The sequence below is a fragment of the Copadichromis virginalis genome, linkage group LG20, assembly GCF_057382275.1.
Source record: "Copadichromis virginalis isolate Kocher_CV1m ecotype Utaka linkage group LG20, C_Virginalis_male_GT1.1, whole genome shotgun sequence".
Lineage (NCBI taxonomy): Eukaryota > Metazoa > Chordata > Actinopteri > Cichliformes > Cichlidae > Copadichromis > Copadichromis virginalis.
In genome coordinates, this window is record NC_140637.1 from 907,778 (window position 1) to 932,525 (window position 24,748).

General features: G+C 42.3%; 1 protein-coding gene across 2 annotated transcripts in view; it reads right to left on the reverse strand.

Moving 5' to 3' along the window:
* cacna2d3a (calcium channel, voltage-dependent, alpha 2/delta subunit 3a) overlaps positions 1-24,748 on the reverse strand; it is a 130,766-nt gene that overhangs the window by 95,453 nt on the left and 10,565 nt on the right. For both annotated transcript variants that reach the window (XM_085444529.1, XM_085444528.1), the window contains exon 3: positions 320-436. In XM_085444529.1, the coding sequence (XP_085300655.1) occupies positions 320-436 (117 nt within the window). The remainder of the gene's footprint in view (positions 1-319; positions 437-24,748) is intronic.

Sequence of the window (24,748 nt, forward strand, 5' to 3'; positions counted from 1 at the left end):
ATGCATATATATCATATACATATATAGATCAGATGGAGGTTAAAGTCAGAGGACTTGTGAAGGGGCAGTGGGCAAGGCTGGTTATACTTGCACTCAGTGCCTGTATCTCAGGGGGCTGAAGTCTGTCTAGTCTGCCTTTTGCTTCACCTATTCTTGGATAGTCACTCCTTCACATATCATATCACAAAGACTTGAACATATAGAGCTAAAAAGTCTCTCTCTCTTTGCAGTTTTGACATCATTGTTATTTGTTGAGATAATTTGGGGGTTTATTCAAGTTGTTTGTGTGAAGGATGAAAATTAACGTAGGGAAACATACCTTCATCGCCTGAGCTTTCTTGTGAAACATCTCCTCCATGTTCTCTGCCAGCCTCTTAACCAGCCGCAGACCATCGATCTCTTCCACCCGTACTGCCCGCTCAAACTCCTTGTATTTCTGACAGGAAAAAAAAAAACACACAATCATGCAATGTTCTTGTGTTTCTGACATTAGGTCACAAAATCATGTTCTGAGTCTACAGTGACCGCAACACAAAAACGCTTTCGTTCCACTAAATCCTGTCAGCAGATTCAGGGATATGCGTAACATGCAACACTATATGAACTCATGTATATCTATGATACTTAACACTGTTTTGCTGAAACCTTAGCTAGGGTAAGGAAAGTAAGATAATCCCGCAATCTTTTAGGTTGTAATGGCTTTAAGGTCTTCCAATGATACATTATGAGTATTGAAAGCATTAACACGAAGAATGTATATTTTTATATGTACAGTACAAACACACAAAGTCTTAAGCAATCTTACATTTTTTTTATATTTTGCTAAGAAATGGGAATTAGGTACAGTGATTGATTGAAATGTGCAAATATACATGGACATAATATAAAAGGCAAAAACAGAGCTTGTACAATACTAATAAGCTTTAAAGTAGGGCTGTTCATATAACGATATATATCGGATGACGATATAAAAACGTCTATCGTTTCATTTTACGCTATCGTTTGTTTCGTGGTGTCGCAAAATAAACTGTTTACGGCAATATTTGTTCATGGTTTTGATGGTCCCGTTACAACTTATGTCTAAAAATGTATCGTTTCATGCATCTGTTAAAACACTCGACTCCAGCTACACGACGCGCAGCTGGAAACACTTCACGCAAGTCGAGCTGCCCGAGATTCACAGAACTTACAGAAAATGTTGCATTTTTGTGATTTATATCGTTATCGAACGATAGATGTTTTATATCGGGATATGAGATTCTGGTCATATCGCGCAGCCCTACTTTAAAGTCAACATTTTATTTGAACACCTTTACTCTTCAACACAGCCTGAAATCTCTGTTAGGTTTATATTGTTGGATTGCCATGTTAGAAATATATAACCATATATTCTTAGAGGTGTATGATCGATTGTGTAGTGATAGGATGTGAGATCCTTAGCAGTCTGCAAAGACACTCTGGCATACACACTCATCCTAAGGTCATGAGAGAGGTCGTACCTTCTTTTACTGTTTTATGGTACGTAAACACATCCATGTCTGTTTAAGTGCCTTTTGTTTAGACGAACTGCTGGACTTCCAGGCCCAGCAGATTTAGGGGAGTCGTTCATGGGGTCACATCTTGACCCCCCCCACACACACACACGCACACACACCTGCACAAATACACAGACGGTACTCTTTGTTCACATGTATGCCTACGTAAGACGTCATATGTTAATGAAACCATGCATATTCATGTAACCACAATAAAGAGCAGTGCTACGAGGGGGCTAACTGAGAGCGACCGGGGTTCGAGCGGCAGGAACGGCGCTCGTCACGGTTCTCTCCCTCGTGCACGAGACTACCCAAAGAGTTCAGCCTGGTGTCTGATGCTTTTGCTGTTGTAGTAGAATTGTCTTGGCGTTCCAGCAATAAGTTTCTGCTAGATGAACCTATCAATCTCTTAGACAAGATTTCTTTTTTAGGTCGGTTTCGTCGGGTCAGTTTTCCAGGCTTCTTGAAGGACATTAAAAGCTTCTCGTTAGATGTTTGCTGCCTTTCGTTCTGTTCTCCGTCATGATGATCCCACACTGCTTCAATAATGTTGAGATTGGGGCTCTGAGGAGGCCAGTCCACAGCTGACAGTGTTCCAGTGTGCGTTTCTATATCTTGGTAATTTAGATAAGATCCCCAACATCACTGGCTAAAATGCAGCCCCAAGCCATGACCCCCCACTGTGTTTTAGAGATGGCTGTAGATACTCTCTCCTGACCTCCTTATGAACATAGTGATGATAATTTGAACCAGGAATGTGAAAGTTGGATTCATCACTCCATAAGACCTTTGCCACTCATTTCAAGGCCGTTTCAGTTCTTGTGCATTCGGCCCCCGCCTGTTTCTACTCGTTTCCCTTCCCTGTCAATGATTTCTTAATAGCCATCCTTGCATTAAGACTATTTCTGATAAGGCTTTAGGAATCAGTAAATAGATCAATCGAAGGGCCAAATGGATCTCTTAGGTCCTGTGTCAGCTTTATGCAGCATTTCTTCCTATTTCTTAAGGACATGACTGTCAGATACTGTTCATCTGATGGGGATAGTTTGTTTAGGCCTGCCACTTCAGTAATCCTCCACTTGTTAAGTTTACTCAATTTTTTAAGGACACACATGGTGCAAAAATACTATTTTATGCCTGTCATGTGTTTTTTCATGTATTATTTATAGCTTTTTTTCAAAGATTCAGCTAAAGAACGAAAATGGTTAGGTACAATAATTATACTGAAATTGAAAGACCTTTAAAAAGCCTGCAGAACAACTTCTCAAGACCACTTTAAATTGCAAGAAAGTCTGGCTTCTTGGAATCAAACTATAAAGAAGGGTGACTGAAGACTTGACTAAACAGCACTATATGCTTGCAGTTAAAAGGCTAAAATACATATATAAGTGCACAAGCCAAAATTACTCTGGGTATTGTATATATATATATATATATATATATATATATATATATATATATACATATATATATACATATATATATACATATATATATATATATATATATGAAGGAGGGTCTCTGTTGCCAGGAGGAGCACGGGTAAAATTACACAGACAGAAACAGTTACAATATACGACGAAGGACTAGGTACCAAGTAATAGTTTGCCAACTTCAAATTTGAACGACCACACATTAAGTGCTGATGAACACACCACTGCACTCAGTATCTGCACTTCACAAAATCACGTCATTCTGCTATAAACCTATATTAGGATGCTTAGCTTAACCAGCGCCTTAACTGGGGACAGTGACATTAAGTCTCAGTAATTCCACACCCATACATGTCACATACACATATGCAGAGCTGATCTAAGTTAGGGTGTATATCTGTACAGAGAAAAAGGAGGGAAAAAAGAGCCATTTTTGAAATCTGTGCAAAGCTGCAGGCGGCTGTGTTTCACTCTTGGGGGATTTAAGAGAAGATTACCGCCATATCAAATAGCATGCCCTCTCTAATGTTATGCCAACCTGCTTAGATGCATGCTTTAGCTACTCCTGTACAGCAACCACACAAGAGAAGCATAGTGAGGGAAAGAGAGATCATGGTAGGAGGAGAGGAATGAAGACAGCATCACACATTGAAGCAGCAGCTTTTGGATTTAAGCAATCATCTGAAAAACTGCAACTTCAAAACAGAGGGCAACACTTGTTTCATACCAAAACTTTCAAAAATGGTGAATTTCTTTGTAGTCGAGGAATTAGCCAAAATGTGATGATGTGATTTCAGAGAACAAGACTTAAGACAAGTTATTTTATTGTGTATAAACTGTAGATACAATGCAGTGCACCTATTCTTTGACCTGGAACACTGGCCTAGCTACTGAACGCCAAAAAGAGATTGGATGATGGCCATGAATAGCAGAATCTTCCAGTTCTTGCAAAATAGTCCCTTACATCTGGATCAAGTGGCATATTTTATATATTTTATTATTATTATTTTTTTTTACTATTTAATTTGTAAAAATGTGTATACACACACACACACACACACACACACACACACACGTAGGAAAATATTTAGTATACACATCCAGAAATGCATACACTATTATATATTGTACATATATTTATTAGTTTCAGGTTGGCCATTCTTGTATTTTGCTCGTTTGTGTTGTTGTGTTTGCACATCTCTGTTGCTTGTGGGGCTCGCACACAAGAATTTCACTCGCATGTGCTGTGCCAGTGTGCCTGCACATGTGATGTGACAATAAAAGTGATTTGATTTGATTTGATTTGATATAGCTAACAGAAACAGCAGCTTTTACCCCTCAGCCATAAAAGGATGACGGGATATGATCAACACCCTGCTAACCAGCTGAAGTTTGTGAAGGCAAAAACTCGAGAAGCAGGCAATGTGGGAGCTTCACGTAAAAGTCTTGGGCAAGTTCAAATCTCAGTGACCTCAACAAAGGTCAGAGGTCAAGTTTTCCGAAAATCTTTTGAATGCGATAACTTGAGAACAAAGCAATGTAGGATTTTTAAATTTGCGGGGTCTCGGAAGATAATTCCAAGAAGGTCAGTCAGTTCTGAGCTCCTTCTAAAGAGGAGGAATACTGATACATTCTTGGGGACATTCCTGCAGTACCTACATGTTTGCAACACAACAAGGTACTCCCATAACTCTACCTGACTGTGTTGTGGCGAAACATTTTAAGGCAGACATCCACATCAAACAAAGCTATCCGGTTGTTCAGTGATGACGTGACGAATCCTACTTCCGGGCCTAAAGTAGTCTGCGTTTAATATGGCTTTTGTGTTGTTAACATGTTTAATGTTATGTATTTTCTTCTATTTGATCTCAAAAAGCTCCTAAAACAGTCAGTGATCCCTGTTGACCTCCCTCGGCTTTTATTACCACTAATCATTTATTTAAGCTCAGTCTTTAAAACCTTAGGATGTAACTACAGCCCAGCCCATGCAGCAGTATATGAATGACTAACCTCGTATTGTGGATGGATTATCTCAGTTGTTCTCCTGGCTGAAGTTTGGTCCTTTTACAGCATCCTGCCATGCGATTACATTTGTTCCTGACCACCGAGAACACTCACGTTAACTTTTATCGAGTGGAAAAAAAGTTAGCTTGTTTATATTATGCTAACATAGCTGTGTCGCTAGCGGTCACCTAGCACATCATTATATACCAGCTAGCCCAACTTAAGTAACCCTACAAACGTCACTGCTGTTTAGTTTTCTGTCTTCATTTATGTTGGAAGTGATAACAGAGCTGTACGTTTGAATTTGTTTCCAAAACCCCGCAGTCAGGACATGCTATATTGTATTTAGATAGAAGCTAGCGAGCTAACTCCCTGCTAACTTCTAACTCCGTTAAATGTCATAAATTCCGTTTTCATGGATGCCTGGATGTTAAACTCAATTGTTACACCTGGTAGAGCAGAATGCTGATCATTTTATTAAAGATGAAAGACTTTAGACAGTTTTTCAACTCTCAGTAATGCCATAGTGATCGTTTGATATATGGACCTGCAGCGGAGTTTAGACCCAGACACGGCTAGTGACGTCAGACTGAACAACCGGATTAGCTACATCGACCTCGTGTCACCAGCAACATCAAGAACCATGCTAGAGCAGTGATTCCCAAAATGTGGGCAGGGACCCCCTGATGGATCACAAAGGTACTGCGTGTGGGCCACAATAATAATAGAAATTGAATTTTAAAATTACTCACAGGTATGTTAAGTTACATATGTATATCATTTCATTTATTTATATAAAAAGTGAATTTGAACAGTTAATAGGAGGTGGTTAGTTTGTGTTACTACTCATTACTCTAAATTTACAGCTCTGATATTGAAGTTTGTCTCTGGTGGCAGGTGGTTCACCCGTTAACACTTTGGATATGACTGGGTGGCAAACAACAAGTGAAGATTTTAGGTTGCGTGGACACAATGGAATATTTTTTAAGGGGGCTGCAGCACTCTTGACTTTGGGAATGGCTGTTGAGTGTTACAGTCACTGGTGGGTCTGCCAAATAAGATTGAAGTCAGCCTGTGAGTTGTACCAGGTATTATAAAACACTGCACAGTTATTCTTTTTCTTTTCCCAAGTACCTGGTTGTAAGGTATACAGAGACAGAATACACAGGGCCTGTGACCAAGACTCCAGCGTGACATTTCCCAGTAGGAGCATTAATGGGTGATCTGATTGTCACTACACTTTCTCCCAGGCTGCAGATGGATGCTTCTTCAAATAATAATAATAATAATAATGGATTGGATTTATATAGCACTTTTCAAGGCACCCAAAGCGCTTTACAATGCCACTATTCATTCACACACTGGTGGAGGCAGCTACGGTTGTAGCCACAGCTGCCCTGGGCTGGGGCAGACTGACAGAAGCGAGGCTGCCATATCGCGGCATCGGCCCCTCTGGCCAACACCAGTAGGCGGTAGGGTAAAGTGTCTTGCCCAAGGACACAACAACCAGGACAGAGAGCCCAGGGATCGGGGATCACTTCAAAGGGCCAAATCAAAACCTACCACAATATTCAAGGTAGAAGGAAGCCCAGCATAGAACCTAGAGCTAATGTTGGCTCTACTTCTGCCAGCGTTGGCATCTAGACATTAACCTGGGCAAGAAACTAAAGTTCGAGGCAAAGACAATTTCACCATGGCCTGGACCAGGCATAATCCCCATGTTAACAATGCAAGATCTCAGAGAGCACATGGATGAGGCTGAGAAGAGAAAGTTCCAGACTTATGGAGGTGTGCGGTCAGCAAGGATACAAACCTGCTGGAAGCCTGTGATGGTAGGCCACAGAGCGTTTGAGGGCATTCCCTTTGAAAGTGTTAACAATACTGGTTATTACTGGTAAGAGGAAGGGAAAGGCCAGACATGCTTCCACAAGGTGGCTTTGGACAAAAGGGCAGATCAGATTAAGGGAAATAGCCAGAGAGATCGAGAGTAACAAGGAAATAAAGAGATGGCAGCAAGATATTTAAGGTTGAAGTTAACAAGTATAGAAATAGGATGATGGAAGAGCAGAAAAATCACAGACAGGCAATACTTAAGCGAAAATTTGTGGGAGGGTGAAATGCTATTTGTTGCAAGTGGACACAGATAGCATACACTAGGTTAGGGCTGTTCATATAACGATATATATACGCTATAAAAACGTCTATCGTTTCATTTTACGCTATCGTTTGTTTCATGGTGTTGCAAAATAAACTGTTTACGGCAATATGTTTTCATGGTTTTGATGGTCACTGCAGTGGCTGTATTCATTTCTTAAAGTTCTCTCTTTCTCTTATATTTAATATCACCACACTACAGACGGACAAGCGCCTGTTTTTATGCGTTGTCATTAGCAACAACGATGGTAACACCATCGTGCGTCCGCTTGTTTATGTTCCACATAAACCTTTCACAATAAAGCTCAAGATCCTGTTGAGACTTTTCAAAATAAACTGAATCACGTGAAAGAGCAGATTATTTATGGATGAGAAGCAAAAAAGAGCCGCCAGGTGCTAAAAAATAAAGCTTAGACTCAAACGTTAGAACAGGCTTTTCCCCGCAGCACGCCGTGTAATAAATACTCACAAAGAAAACGGCGCCGTTACAACTTATGACTAAAAATGTATCGTTTCAGCATCGGTTAAAACACTCTACTCCAGCTACACGACGCGCAGCTGGAAACACTTCACGCAAGTCGAGCTGCCCGAGATTCACAGAACTTACAGAAAATGTTGCATTTTTGTGATTTATATCGTTATCGAACGATAGATGTCTGATATCGGGATATGAGATTTTGGTCATATCGCGCAGCCCTACACAAGGTTAAAATAACTAAATAGAGGGCATAGTAAATTGTGCAGATTATACATTAAGTATAAATCCACTAATTTCCTACATTCCTCATTACGAGCAACTTGGCACAAGGAGTGCAAAGAGGAAGTCTATATTACATACAGGGCGTGCAGAATTATTAGGCAAGTTGTATTTTTGAGGAATAATTTTATTATTGAACAACAACCATGTTCTCAATGAACCCAAAAACTCATTAATATCAAAGCTGAATGTTTGTGGAAGTAGTTTTTAGTTTTAGCTATTTTAGGGGGATATCTGTGTGTGCAGGTGACTATTACTGTGCATAATTATTAGGCAACTTAACAAAAAACAAATATATACCCATTTCAATTATTTATTTTTACCAGTGACACCAATATCACATCTCCACATTCACAAATATACATTTCTGACATTCAAAAACAAAACAAAAACAAATCAGCGACCAATATAGCCACCTTTCTTTGCAAGGACACTCAAAAGCCTGCCATCCATGGATTCTGTCAGTGTTTTGATCTGTTCACCATCAACATTGCGTGCAGCAGCAACCACAGCCTCCCAGACACTGTTCAGAGAGGTGTACTGTTTTCCCTCCTTGTAAATCTCACATTTGATGATGGACCACAGGTTCTCAATGGGGTTCAGATCAGGTGAACAAGGAGGCCATGTCATTAGTTTTTCTTCTTTTATACCCTTTCTTGCAGCCACGCTGTGGAGTACTTGGACGCGTGTGATGCTTCTTGCGACCCTGTTGACTATTTTGAATGAAACGCTTGATTGTTCGATGATCACGCTGCAGAAGTTCTGCAATTTTGAGACTGCTGCATCCCTCTGCAAGATATCTCACTATTTTTGACTTTTCTGAGCCTGTCAAGTCCTTCTTTTGACCCATTTTGCCAAAGGAAAGGAAGTTGCCTAATAATTATGCACACCTGATATAGGGTGTTGATGTCATTAGACCACACCCCTTCTCATTACAGAGATGCACATCACCTAATATGCTTAATTGGTAGTAGGCTTTCGAGCCTATACAGCTTGGAGTAAGACAACATGCATGAAGTGGACAAAATACTCATTTGCCTAATAATTCTGCACTCCCTGTAGATTACACAAGTCTATATTATATTAATCAGCTGGAAAAACCACCTGATTAATGGTAGCAGTGATAGTGGAAAAAAAATTAGAAGAGGGTCAAATTCATTCAGGTACTTTTTCAGGATCTGAGTGTCTGACTTGAGCAGGCAACCCTCCTGTTCCAAAGAAAAGGTTCTACTATTACTAGTAAGGAAGGAGAGAGATTTTAAGATGGGCTGAGCAAAGCAGAACATGAACAATGCAGGGCTACTGATAGCAAGAATTCTGGGATGTATCAGGCTCATAAAGGGAAGCAGCCAGTGTTTCATCTTAATTTCCATTTCATAGCATCAACACTCTGTTAACCCTCACACTGAATAGTCTGCGAGTCTTTGAAATGCTGCTGAAACGGTGCCTTCACTGCCAAATTAATTTGCACGCTACAGCCAGAATGTTTCAAATTTCAAAATTCTCTTGAAATGTCCTAGTAGAGCTAACCAAAATGGCTTCTGTTTGACTGCCACAGTGGCAGAGCAAGAAAGCAAAAAGGACATAAATAAAGGAAGCAAGCAATTCCACAAAGCAATGAAGGCGTACCTAATTACATCATTTTAATGTCTGTTTAGACTTTTTTTTCCAGGACTAACAATTACCTGACAATTACAACAGCCACATTTTGCATTTCCTAACGCAAACATTAGTCCCTAACTCAACAGCACAGCTAATTAATTGTAGCCTCAAATAACACAGTCTGTGTCCAATCAAAGTGACTGGCTGATGACTCAGAATCCAAATCACAGCGACCAAAACCGTATGAAAATCAGTGCAATAATCCCACTGGCTCACTGACAACTGCAGTATGGCTGAGGGACAGAGATTCAAGGTTTTAAGCCAATCCTGATTCCTGGCAGACTCTGGTGGGCTTGACAAGTTTCTTTGCCAATTTCCTCCCTTTCGCTTTAGTGCCTCTCCTACAGATTCTTCTTTTTCCTATACGTTGAGCATCTCCTGCTTTTCCTTTCTTCCTCTCAGAAATAAAAATACATATCCTATTACTTTTCCATTAACAGTCATATACTTTCATCTGCAGCTCCACTAAACCCACAACAATGAAAATGGCCAGAAGTGACAGATAATACACACTTCATCGAGGTGTAGGGCAGACGCAGAGAGCCCACGGCCTGAACTAAAGCGTTTAGGATCATGTTAGTGTGGTCAGTGAGAATCTAACAGGGTTCAGCTTACCACAGGCAGTTTGCAGCACTATGTTCAGTAGGCTGGGCCAGAGCAGACTGGGCCCAATTAGCCTGAAGCCATCCTCTTCACATCACATCATTATTGCACGAAGCCAACTGACATACATCCGGAAATACCATTTCCCAGGAGAACAGAAATAAATCAGTTAAAGCAGGATAGCAGTTCAATGACTGAAAAGACAACTGAGGAGTCAGGGTTGGTGAGTATTTGCTCAGTGTAATGTCTTCAATAATAATAATGGATTGCATTTATATAGCGCTTTTCAAGGCACCCAAAGCACTTTACAATTCTGGGAAGTAGCTAGCCGGTCGTCACGGCAAAGCTACGAGAGCGTCTCTCAGCATGGGCCCGAAAAAAGTTCTGTCAGCCGAGGAAGGAGACGATATTAAGAAGTCGCTGGAGTTTATGACAGAGGAGATTTCTACTGTCAAACTGCAGCAGAAAGCCATCCTGGACCTGGTCGAGGAAGTTAAGGCTCTCCGCATCCAGAACGCCGAGAAGGATCGGCGGCTGGCGTACCTGGAGAACAGAGTGGCGGATTTGGAGCAGTACACCCGGATGAACGATGTTATCATCACGGGGCTTCGCATCAAACCCCGGTCATACGCCCGGGCGGTCGCCACTGACAATGTAGGAGGGCCAGGAGAGGAAGATGTCAACTCCACGGAGCATCAAGTGGTTACCTTTCTACGGTCCAAAGGTGTGGAAGTGGATTATAACAACATTGAGGCTTGCCACCCTCTACCCTGAAAAAATGACAGTGACAAACCAGCCATCATTGTGAGATTTGCAAACAGAAAACAGAAAACAGCACTGTTAAAACAAGGAAGGAAACTGAAAGGATCCGATGTCTTCATGAACGAACATCTGATAAAAAGAAATGCGGACATTGCCAGGAAAGCACGTTACTTGAAGAAACAGGGAAAAATTCAAAATACATGGACCACCAACTGCAAAGTATTCATTAAACTCAATGGAACACCGGAACAAGCCAAAGTGTTGGTCATCAGAAATATGGAAGAGCTGGACAAATACTGAGGTCAACTTACTCTGGAGGTACGAATACACATGTGACGTGACACACAACACAACACATGGCACAGTCCAAAAGAACTTCATCTGCATCCAGCAACAATATCAACATGACTCATTGGAATTCTCTTTATGATAATCTGGAACTGAGAACATTTCGATACACAGACCATAATGTTCTAGACTTAGAAAAGGATATAGACCCGGAAAATAATTTCTTCTACAACATCAGCTGTAACTGCTGCTACTTCACTGATGAACAGTTTAAGCACACCATCAACACGGAAAATAAATTATCAATAATCCATTTTAATAGCAGAAGTCTGTATGCCAACTTCAACAATATAAAGGAATATCTAAATGAGTTGACAAATCCATTTGGAATTATTGCCATTTCTGAAACATGGATCAATGCGGAGAAAGGAATGGACTTTGGACTGGAGGGATATGAAGTGAATTTTGTAAATAGAAGGAACAAGAGTGGAGGGGGAGTAGCTGTGTATGTGGATAAAAACCTAAACTACAAGGTGGTAGAAAGTATGACAACTGTAATTGATAATTTACTAGAATGTATAACAATTGAAATTTATAAGGAAAAAGAAAAAAATGTAATAATTAGCTGTATATATAGAACACCTGGCTCTAGTATTCAAGTATTTAATGACTTCATAGAGGAAATATTCTCTAAAACAAATCAAAAAGTTATGTTTCTCTGTGGTGATTTTAATATTGACCTGTTGAATCCAAAAAAGCATAAAATGAGCGACGGATTCCTAAACACTATGTACAGTTTGAGTTTACATCCGAAAATAACCAGGCCTAGCAGAATTACACCACATTGTGCCACCTTACTTGACAATATTTTCACTAACAATATGGAAAACAACATTGTGAGCGGATTATTAATTAATGACATCAGTGATCACCTACCAGTTTTTGCAGTTTATGACACTAATTATAAGAAAAATCAGCATGAAGAACAACTGAGATACAGACGTGTAAGGACAGAAGAAACGATGACTGCATTTAAGAACGATCTATTAAATCAGGACTGGGACAAGGTGTACAAAGAAGCTGATATTGATATTACATATGGCATATTTTTAAGAATATTCATGGAGTTGTACGATAAAAGCTGTCCAACAATAAAATACAACAGAAAGCACAAATATTCAGATAGACCATGGCTCACTAAGGGTTTACAAAATGCATGTAAAAAGAAAAATACACTCTATAGGGAATACCTAAAACAAAGAATATATATATATATATATATATATATATATATATATATTAAATATATATATATATTAAATATATATAAAATTGTAGGTTGTGCATCCTTCAGGTGTTAATGGGGTTATTGAAAATGTGTATATGTGCGTATGTGTGTATATACGTAGGTATGGATAGATAGAAACATATATGTGTATATATTAAAAAAAAAAAAAAAAAAAATTACACATAACATATAATGTAATTACAAGGAGGTATTTCTGTAGTCTATTGATACTAGATAGTGGAAAAGGGGTGGGATTAAATAAGCTTATGCTTCTTCCTGCTCCTTTTTGAACATGGACGTTATTTGGAGTTGTGGTTGCTCGTTTTCCTTTTGTTTGCTTTGTTCATTTGTCTCTTTTAATTCTATTTTTTTTTTTATACTTTTTCAACATGTTCAAAATAAAGATTCAATCAATCAATCAATCAATCAATTCCACTATTCATTCACTCTCACATTCACACACTGGTGGAGGCTACAGCTGCCCTGGGGCAGACTGACAGAGGCGAGGCTGCCATATCGCACCATCGGCCCCTCTGGCCAACACCAGTAGGCGGTAGGGTGAAGTGTCTTGCCCAAGGACACAACGACCAGGACAGAGAGCCCAGGGATCGAACCGGCGACCTTCCGGTTACAGATGCGATTCCCCCTGAGCCACCGTCAACAGAAAGAAGGCCTTTAAATTACAGGGCTGCTACTATGTCCCGCAGCATTACTGGAGTTATCTGAAAACACATTATGTTCCAACACAACAAGTTAATGCTGGAGGACCTGCTCATGTCCACTAGGATTGAAGCACATCAGCTAGTGATAATTGCATACTATGGTGTGACTTGCTTTGAGCACAAAGTTTTCTGTTTTCAAGGCTTCTGAAAAGAATAAAGTGCATGTGTGACTAAAGATAATGACCTTATTTACAATCCCAAGAGTACATGTAATAAAATAGTGAAATCAATGTTGTTATGTCAAACCTTTTGCAATCAACACAGATTTTTCCATACAATCATTACTCTATTTTTCAATCTTTATTGTTGTCCTACCACTCACAGTTACACCTCATTGTTCTGCACACCCAGCTTTGCTTTCCTCTCTTCAACAGACACACAACAAAGTACCTAAAGGTTTAGTACTAAACTCTGCTACAACTGCTACATCAAGGCCTAAAAAAATAGACGAGCAAACCTGCATGTAGACACAAACAACTACATACAAAGAGAACTTGATAAATGAAATGTGTAAAAAAGGGCGGCTGTCACACTAACAATGCTTCTGTCTGCTTGGAGGTCATCATTTAAAGACTGCAGACATAATACTGGATGTGTTGGTATCTATGATTGCCATTTCATTGTGGTAAAGTGTGAAGTGATTAATGAGGGGGAAAACTTCACTCCACAGTAATTCTGAACCCCAATCCCCCAAATCCCAGCTCATTTTACGCGTCACCAGAGCACACTTCAACTTGGCCAACTCGCTCATAATCTCACAGCTGTTTGGATGCCCCGCCTTTGTTACACACATACACACACAGACGTGCACAAAGTGAATGCTTACACTCAAAACATCTGTGGACAGACATGACTATATGAACAAAACTTTAGCAAGAACGTGTGATTTTTACTGATTACTGATTGTATGTTAACGACTCATGTCGGGGCCCCAAAACACTAAACAAGATAATGATGTTCTTTTAACAAAGCTAGAAAAATTCATATGAGAAAAAAGAAAGAAGAATTTGGAAGCATGTGTTAAAAAGGCAAGTAGACTACCCTGAATTACAAGTCTATATTTGGCCACGCATTATTTGATTTTGTTTTCATTCATAAAAAGCATCCTTGTGTGTTTTGTTAGCCTCTGCATGCTTGTCTCACTACAAGTGGATGAGTCTGGTTTGATGAACAAAAGAGACTCAGAGAAGCTCGTGAATACGTGTGTTTGAGCATGTGTGTCTGTGTGTGTGAAGGACAACGAGACCAGTGAGTCCAATTTGCAACAAACAAAAAAACTGTGTCGATGTTTGAAAAAGGCCATGAAAATAAGTAAAGGGTAGACGAAGCTCAAGGCACCATTACTATCAATTTAAACACTCGTCCTGTTGTGTCTTTCATTCTGTCATCCTTAAAGACTTGGTAACAACATTCAATACACAGCAGTAGATGTCAAAATCAACAGGTAACAGCCTCCATTCACTCCCCAAATCTTCTCGTGTATTTTGCTAGTGAGAGCCACCCAGACCAGCTAGTACAACTTAATCTTTGGGGCTTTTTGGAGTTTTCTTGTAAACAAACCGTTTTCAAATTCACTGTTAGTCAGCAAAACTCAATGTGTGCATCTCGAGATCTAACAACCACTTTTCCTTTCTTACTGGAAAATGCATTTTTGAAAGCATTTCAAAACATGCAGCACTGACGTTCACGTTCACTAGCCTGGACCCTTTTTCCTCTTAATATTTAATAGTACATTGCTGCGTGGTTAAAAGTAGAATATATAATACTGTCTATAAGAGCGGACACACCGTCTGCATAATGAACTCTTTATACACTCCATGCTTGAAAAATATTTTATATGTAAGAGTTTTTGGTGTTTTGCAGTATGACTGAATTTACCAATATATCAACGTCATCCCTCAGAAAATAACATTTTAACTCTGATATGAAACATTTGCATTGCTTTTTGGACATTTCGAAACGCAGGCGATTTAATAACCTGCCGGACGAAGACCTTGGTAAATTGTTAAATTAAATCCCAGGACAGAGAAATGCAATTGGGAATTGATTGTCCTTAGGATGGAGTGCACTTTGGGCATGTTTGTGCTTTCAGGTGGTTGCGTGTGTTCTTTAATGGGAAAGTACGAGCATGTTTTCTCCTAAAATATTTTCACCAGAACAGACGTCTCGCACTGTCATCATTTAACATAAAGGGCCACAGATTCCCCAAAGCCATGTTTGTAATTACAGTGAACATGGCTCAGGGAAGAGGAGGAGACAGGAGGTGAGAACACGAGTAGAGATGAGGTGAGGAGAGGAAAGAGAGAAGTGGAAGGGCCTCAGGCTGTCACGTAGTTGTGGCTAATTCTGTTTGTTGCCATCATGTCACTGAGGCACTATTGAGTGTGTCTGTCTGAAGAAATGGGAGAAGAAGAGAGAGGGGTTGAGAAACTGTTTGAAACAATTGCAGCTTGACGGATGTTGCATTCTGCTCCCTGTGAAACACTCTGTATACTTAAGTAGGGGACAGAGGCGCCAGCCGAAATCCACAGCAGGAAATCACTGCTGGATCACAGGATCTCTCAGGAAACGCCAAGCCATTGCTGTGCCCCCCTCCTCTTATATTCTCCCTTGTATGCCAGCCGACAAATTGTTCCCTCAAAAGAAGAGCGCTGGCCGGAGATGAAGTGGAACAATTAATTTCACGCTTGTCCTCCTTGCCTCAAAAGCATGTTGGTCTGAGTCCTGTGTCTGGTGGCAAAGAGACACTCGCCAGAGATTGTAAAACACACACACACACACACACACACACACACACACACACACACACACACACACACACAGATAATGTAGGTAAACTGTAAATTCCAATCAAACACACATTAGTGAAAGAGATCTTTTTAAAGATCTTTTAAAAAGGCATGGATCATAAACTCCTCTTGGCTGGCTACCGCACCTTCCCTGCTGCCCCGCTTGCCGTAACCCAATCTATCAGTGGAGGCGAATGGAGAATTAATCATTACATGGACATGTCTCAAAATTCGATCAATACACTTTGAACGAATGGGGAGGAATGTGAAAACACATGCATGCAACCACAGCCTTGACAGACCACTCAGTCATATAGTGAGACGAGAGCAGGGCCTAAAAGGAAGCAGATAAGCAGCTGGAAACAGCTATCATGCACAGTGGCTGTTTGGCTCCTCAACTTTCAGCACATGGCACAGCACCCAGTAAGAAGCTGAAAATGCAGTGGCAAACCAACTGGAGATTTTTATTATTTTGGGGGGTTAGAAAGTAAAGATCGTCATATCTTAGGCCATTAAAGAGGAGATAGACACACAGTAACACACTGTAACTAATAAACTAGAACTGAAGGCTGTTTTGCGTTGGGCTTCATTACAATGTTTCAAATTCTGGTATTTTGTAGCTATAAATGTTCTGTTATCTCTAAACAGATACTCCTGTTTTTAGACAGACAGACTTTACACAGCGGGGACAACAGGCATAAACTGCACTATTGCACTATTATTATTAATGCAATTATTATTATTCATTCCAAATTGGTTGCTGGAGATGTTTTAGTCATAACTAAAAATGAGATGAAGGAATAATTAAGTGAACTACAATATGTTCATTGTTTCAGGTTTGTTGTGCTTTCCCAGTGTCCTGAGTATAAGAAAAGGGGAAATGGAAGGATAATAGATGAATGCAATGAAAAGGACCAAATGAATAACGTGTTATTTTTGTTTAAACTTTTTGTAAACCTCTTGAATATATGATGAGTGTCTATGTTGCAATGTTTGTGTTGCAAGACAGACACAAAGAAGCCAACATGCAAATATTTCTAGACCTGACTGTACATTTGTTTGTGACAACAAACACATTGCTTTGCTGTAAAAAAATATTACTTACAGAATATATTCATTTTTGTTGTTGTTGTTTTGTTTTTTCCCACAAATCTACCACATCAAACGCAGGCCCCCAGATTTTTTGTTCTGAATTTTTGTTAGAATTTTCTTTTTAAAACTTTGAATTGTACCTTAAATGAGCACTTTAGAAGTAGAGATGATTAATATTGTTTTAAGTGATTCGACATCTATAAAATGCACAGAAAGTTGTCTTGTGTTATTTTTACATATAGCTACTTCAACACAAGCAATCCAGCAGCACCTCCTGACTGTGTGCTGCATTCACACAGTGTTTAAAAGCTGCCTGGAGGCTACTGAGAAGAACAGCTGTACACCAACACAAACACACACATAAGGCCTTATGGCGTAGCTGGTAGAGATGCTCAGGAGTTTGTCCCAGGGTGCACTGCGTCTGTTAGGTATGCACCATTGCCCCGCGTAGTGGGTGCCAAATCTGAGCTCTCTCTAATGACCGACATCTTTCACTGTCCTCACATGCCACACCATTGTGGTGTACCCACAACCTACACACACACACACAGAAAAACAGAAGCTCCTGGCTAATCTAAGCCAGCGTGAAAACATATCTGCCCCCAATTTAATGCATTTTTGAAGAAAATGCAGCCTTTGCGTTAAACCGTATAAGTACAAGGATACATAATCTTCACTCTTTTTTGGGAAGCATGATACAGTTCACCAGAAGCACAACGGCACCAGAAGCAGGTCTAATCTGATCACACAAAACTGATTAATAGTCCACCACCTATCTGTACATGCTTGAATTGAGTTGGTTTCAACAAAGTCCTGGAAAATATTTTTCATGCTTAGCAACACATACAATGTGGCCTGCTGCTTCCCAATTCCACTCTCTGTATTTTCACAGCCTCAGATTGATTTCAGCAGCAGCTAGCGTGAAAGTGGAATGAGAGAGCAAAACATTGTGGTGGATATATAAAGGCAATATTCATCCTTGCAAGTGGAGCTTTATTACACTTTCTGGACTGCAGTTTCATTTGAGTTTGCTTTGAAGCCCTCACAAAGAAAAAAAAAAGGGGGGGGGGGGGGGGTAAATGTACCACATACGGCTGGCAAGAATACTGCTGAGAACCGCAGAACATTTATCAGCAGACACCATGAAGTTGAACTGAACACATAAACATAATGAACAATTTGATGTAAGTGTTGAACATAAGCTAATGATGTTGTACTGTGCTCAAATGACTGGGTTAAACAATATATACAAAGTCTACAAATCACTCCATATTTACAGTAGAAGCACAGAGTCTCCAGTGCCCGAGTCTTTTGCCAGCCTCTAAAACATGCAGCTACCTGGGTTTGAAAGATTTGACAGATTGCAGTTGCAATGGCAAACATCACTGTCACGCTAATGCGACCTGAAGATCTTGTTCCACATCATTTCCCAGGAGCGCACTGGGATGAGATATACTGTATGCGCATCACAGAGTAAACTGCTTTTGCTAGCACTGAGATGGTGCCTGCTTTGTGGGCTACATGTGGGCATGCATGACGTCAGTATATCCACAGTGTTAAGGACCATGTAACCAGAATGCCACAAACATTGTTTTAAAACATATTCATCATGTGTTTTTCAGTTCTTGTTTGTCTTAGCTGGCAACACTGTAGCCCATGAACTTCTCACATGGACAATGCTTGCATACAGCGCGGCACCATCTATTTTTTTATATATTTATTCTATCTATATTATTCATCTATTTTATATATATGTTATATATGTTTTTCAATATAACAGCAAATCATTTTAACAAATGAAGCTTTCAAAATTGAATTAAAAAATACTACATGAGACGTCGAAAGAGAGGTAAGCGAGCCGGCGTACTCGTGCGTTTGAGGAAACGCGGACTGAGAACGGCCCTTCCTGGGATCTTCCTTTCTAATGTACGCTCACTCTGGAATAAGATAGACGAACTGGCCCTGATGAGAAGCATGAACAGAGACTTTGCCTCCTCCTGTGTCTTATGTTTTACGGAGTCGTGGCTCAGTGAGGACATCCCGGACAGCGCGCTCAAGCTGGAGGGCTTTCATCTGCTGCGCGCGGACCGGCAGGCCGCTCTCTCCGGTAAAACCAAAGGTGGAGGTGTCTGCTTCTACATCAATAGTGGCTGGTGCACAGATGTAACAGTGATTGCTCAGCACTGCTCTTCCTCTCTGGAATATCTTTTTATCCACTGCAAACCGTTTTATTCTCCGCGGGAGTTTGCTTCATTCATCCTGGCCGCTGTTTACATCCCGCCAGACGCAGATGCGCAGGCAGCTCAGTGCGCACTCGCGGAGCAGATTCTCCACACGGAGCGGACATTCCCGGACTCTCTCATCATTGCTCTTGGGGACTTTAACAAAGCCAATCTGAGCCATGAGCTTCCAAAATATAAGCAGCATATTAAATGTCCGACCAGAGAGGAGAGAACATTAGACCACTGTTACAGCACGATCAGCGGGGCCCATCGCGCGGTGCCCCGCGCTTCACTCGGACTTTCTGACCACGTCATGATCCACCTAATCCCCGCGTACAGACAGAGGCTGAAGCTCTCCAAACCTGTCGTGAGGACTAAAAAACTGTGGAGCAACGAGGCTGTGGAGGAGCTTCGCACGTGTTTGGAGTCTACAGACTGGGACACAATGAAGGCTGCTTCTAACAGCTTGGACGAGTTTACGGACACTGTCACCTCCTATATCCACTTCTGTGAGGACAGCATTGTGCCATCACGCACCAGGGTGAGTTATAACAATGACAAACCCTGGTTTACTCCTAAACTCAAAAAGCTGTGGCTGGAAAAGAGTAAGGCGTTCAGAAGCGGAGACAGGGACTGCTACAGAGAGGCCAAGTACAGGTTCACTAAAGAAGTGGTCATTGCTAAACATCAGCACTCTGAGAAGATGCAGCAGCAGATCTCAGAGAATGACTCGGCCTCTGTGTGGAAAGGTTTTAGGAATATTACAAACTACAAGCCTAAAACCCCCCACTCCACTGATGACTTGCTCTTAGCCAACACCCTCAACGAATTCTACTGCCGTTTAGACGAGCCATCAGGCAGCCTTCACACCTCCAACGACCCCAACAATAGAGGCACTTTGGACACTAATTCCCCCACCTCTCCCCCCTCCATAGAGCCATCACCACCTTCAAACTGTTCACCTGCAACACCCGCCCCCTCACCCCACACAAAAGAGGATTTCACACCACCTCCTCCCACCACAACTCTTCATATTCATGAAGCAGATGTGAGGAAGCAGTTTAGGAGTCTGAATGCTCGGAAAGCTCCCGGCCCAGACGGTGTGTCTCCTGCCACCCTCAGACACTGTGCAAACGAGCTGGCCCCAGTGTTTTCTGGCATTTTCAACTCCTCACTGCAGGCATGTCATGTGCCTGCCTGCTTCAAGTCCTCTACCATAATCCCTGTCCCCAAGAAACCTAGGATCACTGGACTAAATGACTACAGACCCGTGGCTCTGACGTCTGTGGTCATGAAGTCATTTGAGCGCCTAGTTCTCTCCCATCTCAAGACCCTCACGGCCCCCCTCCTGGACCCCCTGCAGTTTGCATATAGAGCCAACAGGTCTGTAGACGACGCCATCAACATGGCCCTACACTTCATCCTGCAGCATCTGGACTCCCCAGGAACCTACGCCAGGATCCTGTTTGTGGACTTCAGCTCTGCCTTCAACACCATCCTTCCAGACCATCTCCGAGACAAGCTTTCCCAGATGAATGTGCCTGATCCCATCTGCCGGTGGATCACTGACTTCCTGACGGACAGGAAGCAGCACGTGAGGCTGGGAAAGAATGTCTCGGACTCCCGGACCATCAGCACCGGCTCCCCTCAGGGCTGTGTTCTTTCTCCTCTGCTCTTCTCCCTGTACACCAACTGCTGCACCTCCACCCACCAGTCTGTCAAGCTAATCAAGTTTGCAGATGACACCACCGTCATTGGGCTCATCTCGGACAGGGACGAGTCTGCCTACAGGAGGGAGGTTGAACGTCTGGTGTCTTGGTGCAGCCACAACAACCTGGTGCTGAATGCCCAGAAGACAGTGGAGATTATTGTGGACTTCAGGAAGCACACAGCCCCACTCCCCCCCATCATCCTGACTGACACCCCCATCACCTCTGTGGACTCATTCCGCTTCCTGGGTACCACCATCACCCAGGACCTGAAGTGGGAGCCCACCATCACCTCCGTCATTAAGAAAGCCCAGCAGAGGATGTACTTCCTGAGGCAACTGAAGAAATTCAACCTGCCAACACGGACGATGATGCAGTTCTACACTGCAATCATCGAGTCCATCCTCACCTCCTCCATCACCGTGTGGTACGCTGGAGCCACTATCAGGGACAAACAGAGACTGCAGCGTGTTGTGCGCTCTGCTGAGAAGGTGATTGGCTGCAGACTCCCATCTCTGCAGGACCTGTACACCTCCAGGACACCGGGGCGTGCAGCTCGGATCTCAGCTGACCCTTCTCACCCTGGACACAGTCTGTTTGACCTGCTCCCCTCAGGCAGGAGGCTCCGGTCCATTCGCACCAGAACCTCTCGCCACAAGAACAGTTTCTTCCCCTCTGCTGTTGGACACATGAACAATAACCATATGACTGTTCCCGCCACTAACACATGACCCTACGCTGTGTCACTGCATCATTTCATGTTTGGCACTGATCACCACCTGCACTCATGTATATATCTTTCAACGTAGCACTCTTAATTCTTATTCTCATGTATATATCTCATGTATATCTCATGCACATATCTTTCTTTCTACATAGCACTTTAATTCTTATTGTTTGCACTGAAGCACCGCAGCAATTTCCTAATGTTGTAAACCTCAACATCTGGCAATAAACCCATTCTGATTCTGATTCTGATTCTGATAAAAATATCATATAATATTAAGTGTTTTTCATAAGATATTACTCCTCTGTGTGTTGCTACAAGCATCAGCTTTTATTTATAGCATGATATTCAGTTTTGCTGCTCAAATTTGACATAACATCAAGCTGCAGTACAACATGCTAATGTTGCTAGTAATTTCTTTTTTTTGGTTCAGCAAACCTTGGGGACCTTATATAGACACTTCACCTGAACACTTGAAAGGTCTAATAAAGTACAATTAATCTTGTCTGTAAAAATAAGTCCTTTTTTATAACTTCGCTCTGTTTCACTATGGGAATCACATTGGTGTGACCAACTACAGAAGCTCCAGTGACACCACGTCTGTCTATGACAGCCCTGTCGGGCCATGATCAGGGCGCCACCCCCTCTTTGTAACACAGCCGGCCCTCCTTACTCATTCTCCCTTTCTTCTTACTTTGAGCTTCCTCAGCACACCCAGACTAACTTGGTTAGCTGCTTAACAGTTCTCAGGTGTCCTGTAGAAGAGTACACTGCCGAATGCAGTTTTCTAGTTCCAGTCTGGATTGTGCTGAGTCCTTCGAAAGAAGTGCACTTATAGTTACGCACTGTGGAACAGCAATCATGTCAAGGTGAGCTGTTCCAGCAGTTCCTGGTTTAAGTTAACAAGGCAGCTGATGTTTGTGTAACTCGGGCTAACACGTTACAGGGCACTAAACATGCCAACCCCCCGTCCACCACGAGCTGGATGGACATTAAGGAATAAGAGTCCTCACTCTTGCCCCCATTGTTCGAGGACCTCCTCGACCAAAACATGGGCAAGCTGGGTGGCGACAACTCTGCCTTCCACAACCTGGAGGACACCAGGAGTCTAGGCCACGAAGTGGAGCCGAAGTTGAATAAATTGGCTACTGCCAAGCTTGATATTCCAAGGCCAACAGCCCAGGATGCTATAAGGGCAGAATGCGACCTGTTTGATGGCAAGAGGCTCCTACTAGCAGCAGCTGTGAGGGGTAGGCAGAGTGGGGCCAGAATGTAGACAGGAGGTCCGCCAGATCAAGGTAGACCTTGCTGCAAGCATTCCTGTGCAGCAGCTGCTGCAAAGAGCAAACCATCACACCCAGAAACAGAAAAAGAAACGTTCAGCCTAGCATGCCAGCAACATTCTGTGTCCCTCCTCTCTTCCCCCCAAAGAGAAGGAAGGTGTTGGAAGGAGTAACCAAATCACTCAGAAGTCCCCAGTTCACCAGCAGCACTCTCTCAGTCCCCATCTCCTCTAGTTCAGGGAGGGAGACTCTTGGACAATTCACACCAAGCTCTCCTAAGCACTTTGTCAGTGTCACCAAGTACAGCCCAGGGTCATCAGACACTTTATTGTGTTTGGGGGGGTAACAAAGGAAATAAAGTGTGCATTCCTGTAACCTGGCGGTTTACCAAGGGCAGCCCCCCACCACCAATTTCAAAAGAAAAACAAGAGCAGATCAGAGGCTCTGGTGCCGTGAATCAGCTCACCGGCCTTGGTTTCACAGTGAACCTGGAAAAGAGCTACTTGGAGACCGGATAGTGTACACAGTACCCGGGGTTAAGACTCCATCTCTTATCGCGTCACACTTTCAGAATGGAAGCTCGTATCCTTCAGTCACTGTCTCTCCCTTTTTCAGCTGGGGAAAATAACATGCGATTCAAACTCTGTCTCGGCCTCATGGCCTCGGTGATATTTGATTTGCATTCGGGGCTGCTTATGATGAGGAATTTTCATCGGTGTATCACATCTCTACGGGTGTGCCCTCACCGCCAATCTCGGTCACAGTGTAAAAATAACACCGTTATGTATCGTGACTCTCCGGCCATGGAGGAATCCACCGGCTTTTGGTGACTCTGACCACAGATGCATCCCTGTCAGGTTAGGCTGGAATCATGATGGCTCACATAAATGTGCTGGAGCTCCGCACAGTGCTCATTGAAGCACTTTCTGCCATGTCTCCGGGGGCAACATGTTTTAGTGAAAACAGACAACTCCACAGTTGCCGTAGCACATGGCTCTTCACCTTTTAAGCCACTCACGTGCCAGGTATTCTGTACACACTGTTCGGAGAATGGAGACTGCACCTGCAGGTTATGGAGCAGATATGGCAGAGATAGAGCCAGGCTTCCGTAGATCTCTAAAACACAAACTGTCCAGTGATTTTCTTCCTGTTAGACGCAGATGCCCCGCGGTTCGTGGATCCGCTGGCCCACCCATGGCCAAACACACTGCATTATGCTTTCCCCTGCTCAGCCCGATCTCTCCAGCATTAATCAGAGTGAGGGATCAGGGGCTGTCACTAATTTTAATAGCTCCACAGTGGCCATCCAAACACTGGATAGCAGAATCATTCAGCTTCTAACGGATGAGCCAAGGCCACTCCCAATCACAGGGGTTTCTGTCTTAGGTGCACAGGGAGATACACCATCCTCACCCACACCAGGTTGAAGTTTCTCTTAAAACTGCTCCGCTGTTGGCTCTAACCACAGCCAAGCGAGTTAATGAATTACAGACTCATTCAATTTAACTCTCTTGTTTGCACATGGATCCTGGATTCACTAAAGCATGTTTGAGACCCAACCCAACCTTTGGTGATGGATATATCATCCCGGTGATCCACAGCAGAGCTGCTAGCATTTCCCACCATCCTGGGTTTTACACGGAGATGTGTCAGTCCAATTGCTGCAAATTTCCGGCAGCAAGCTCGACTACAGACATTTGTGTGTTTTAATAAGCTGG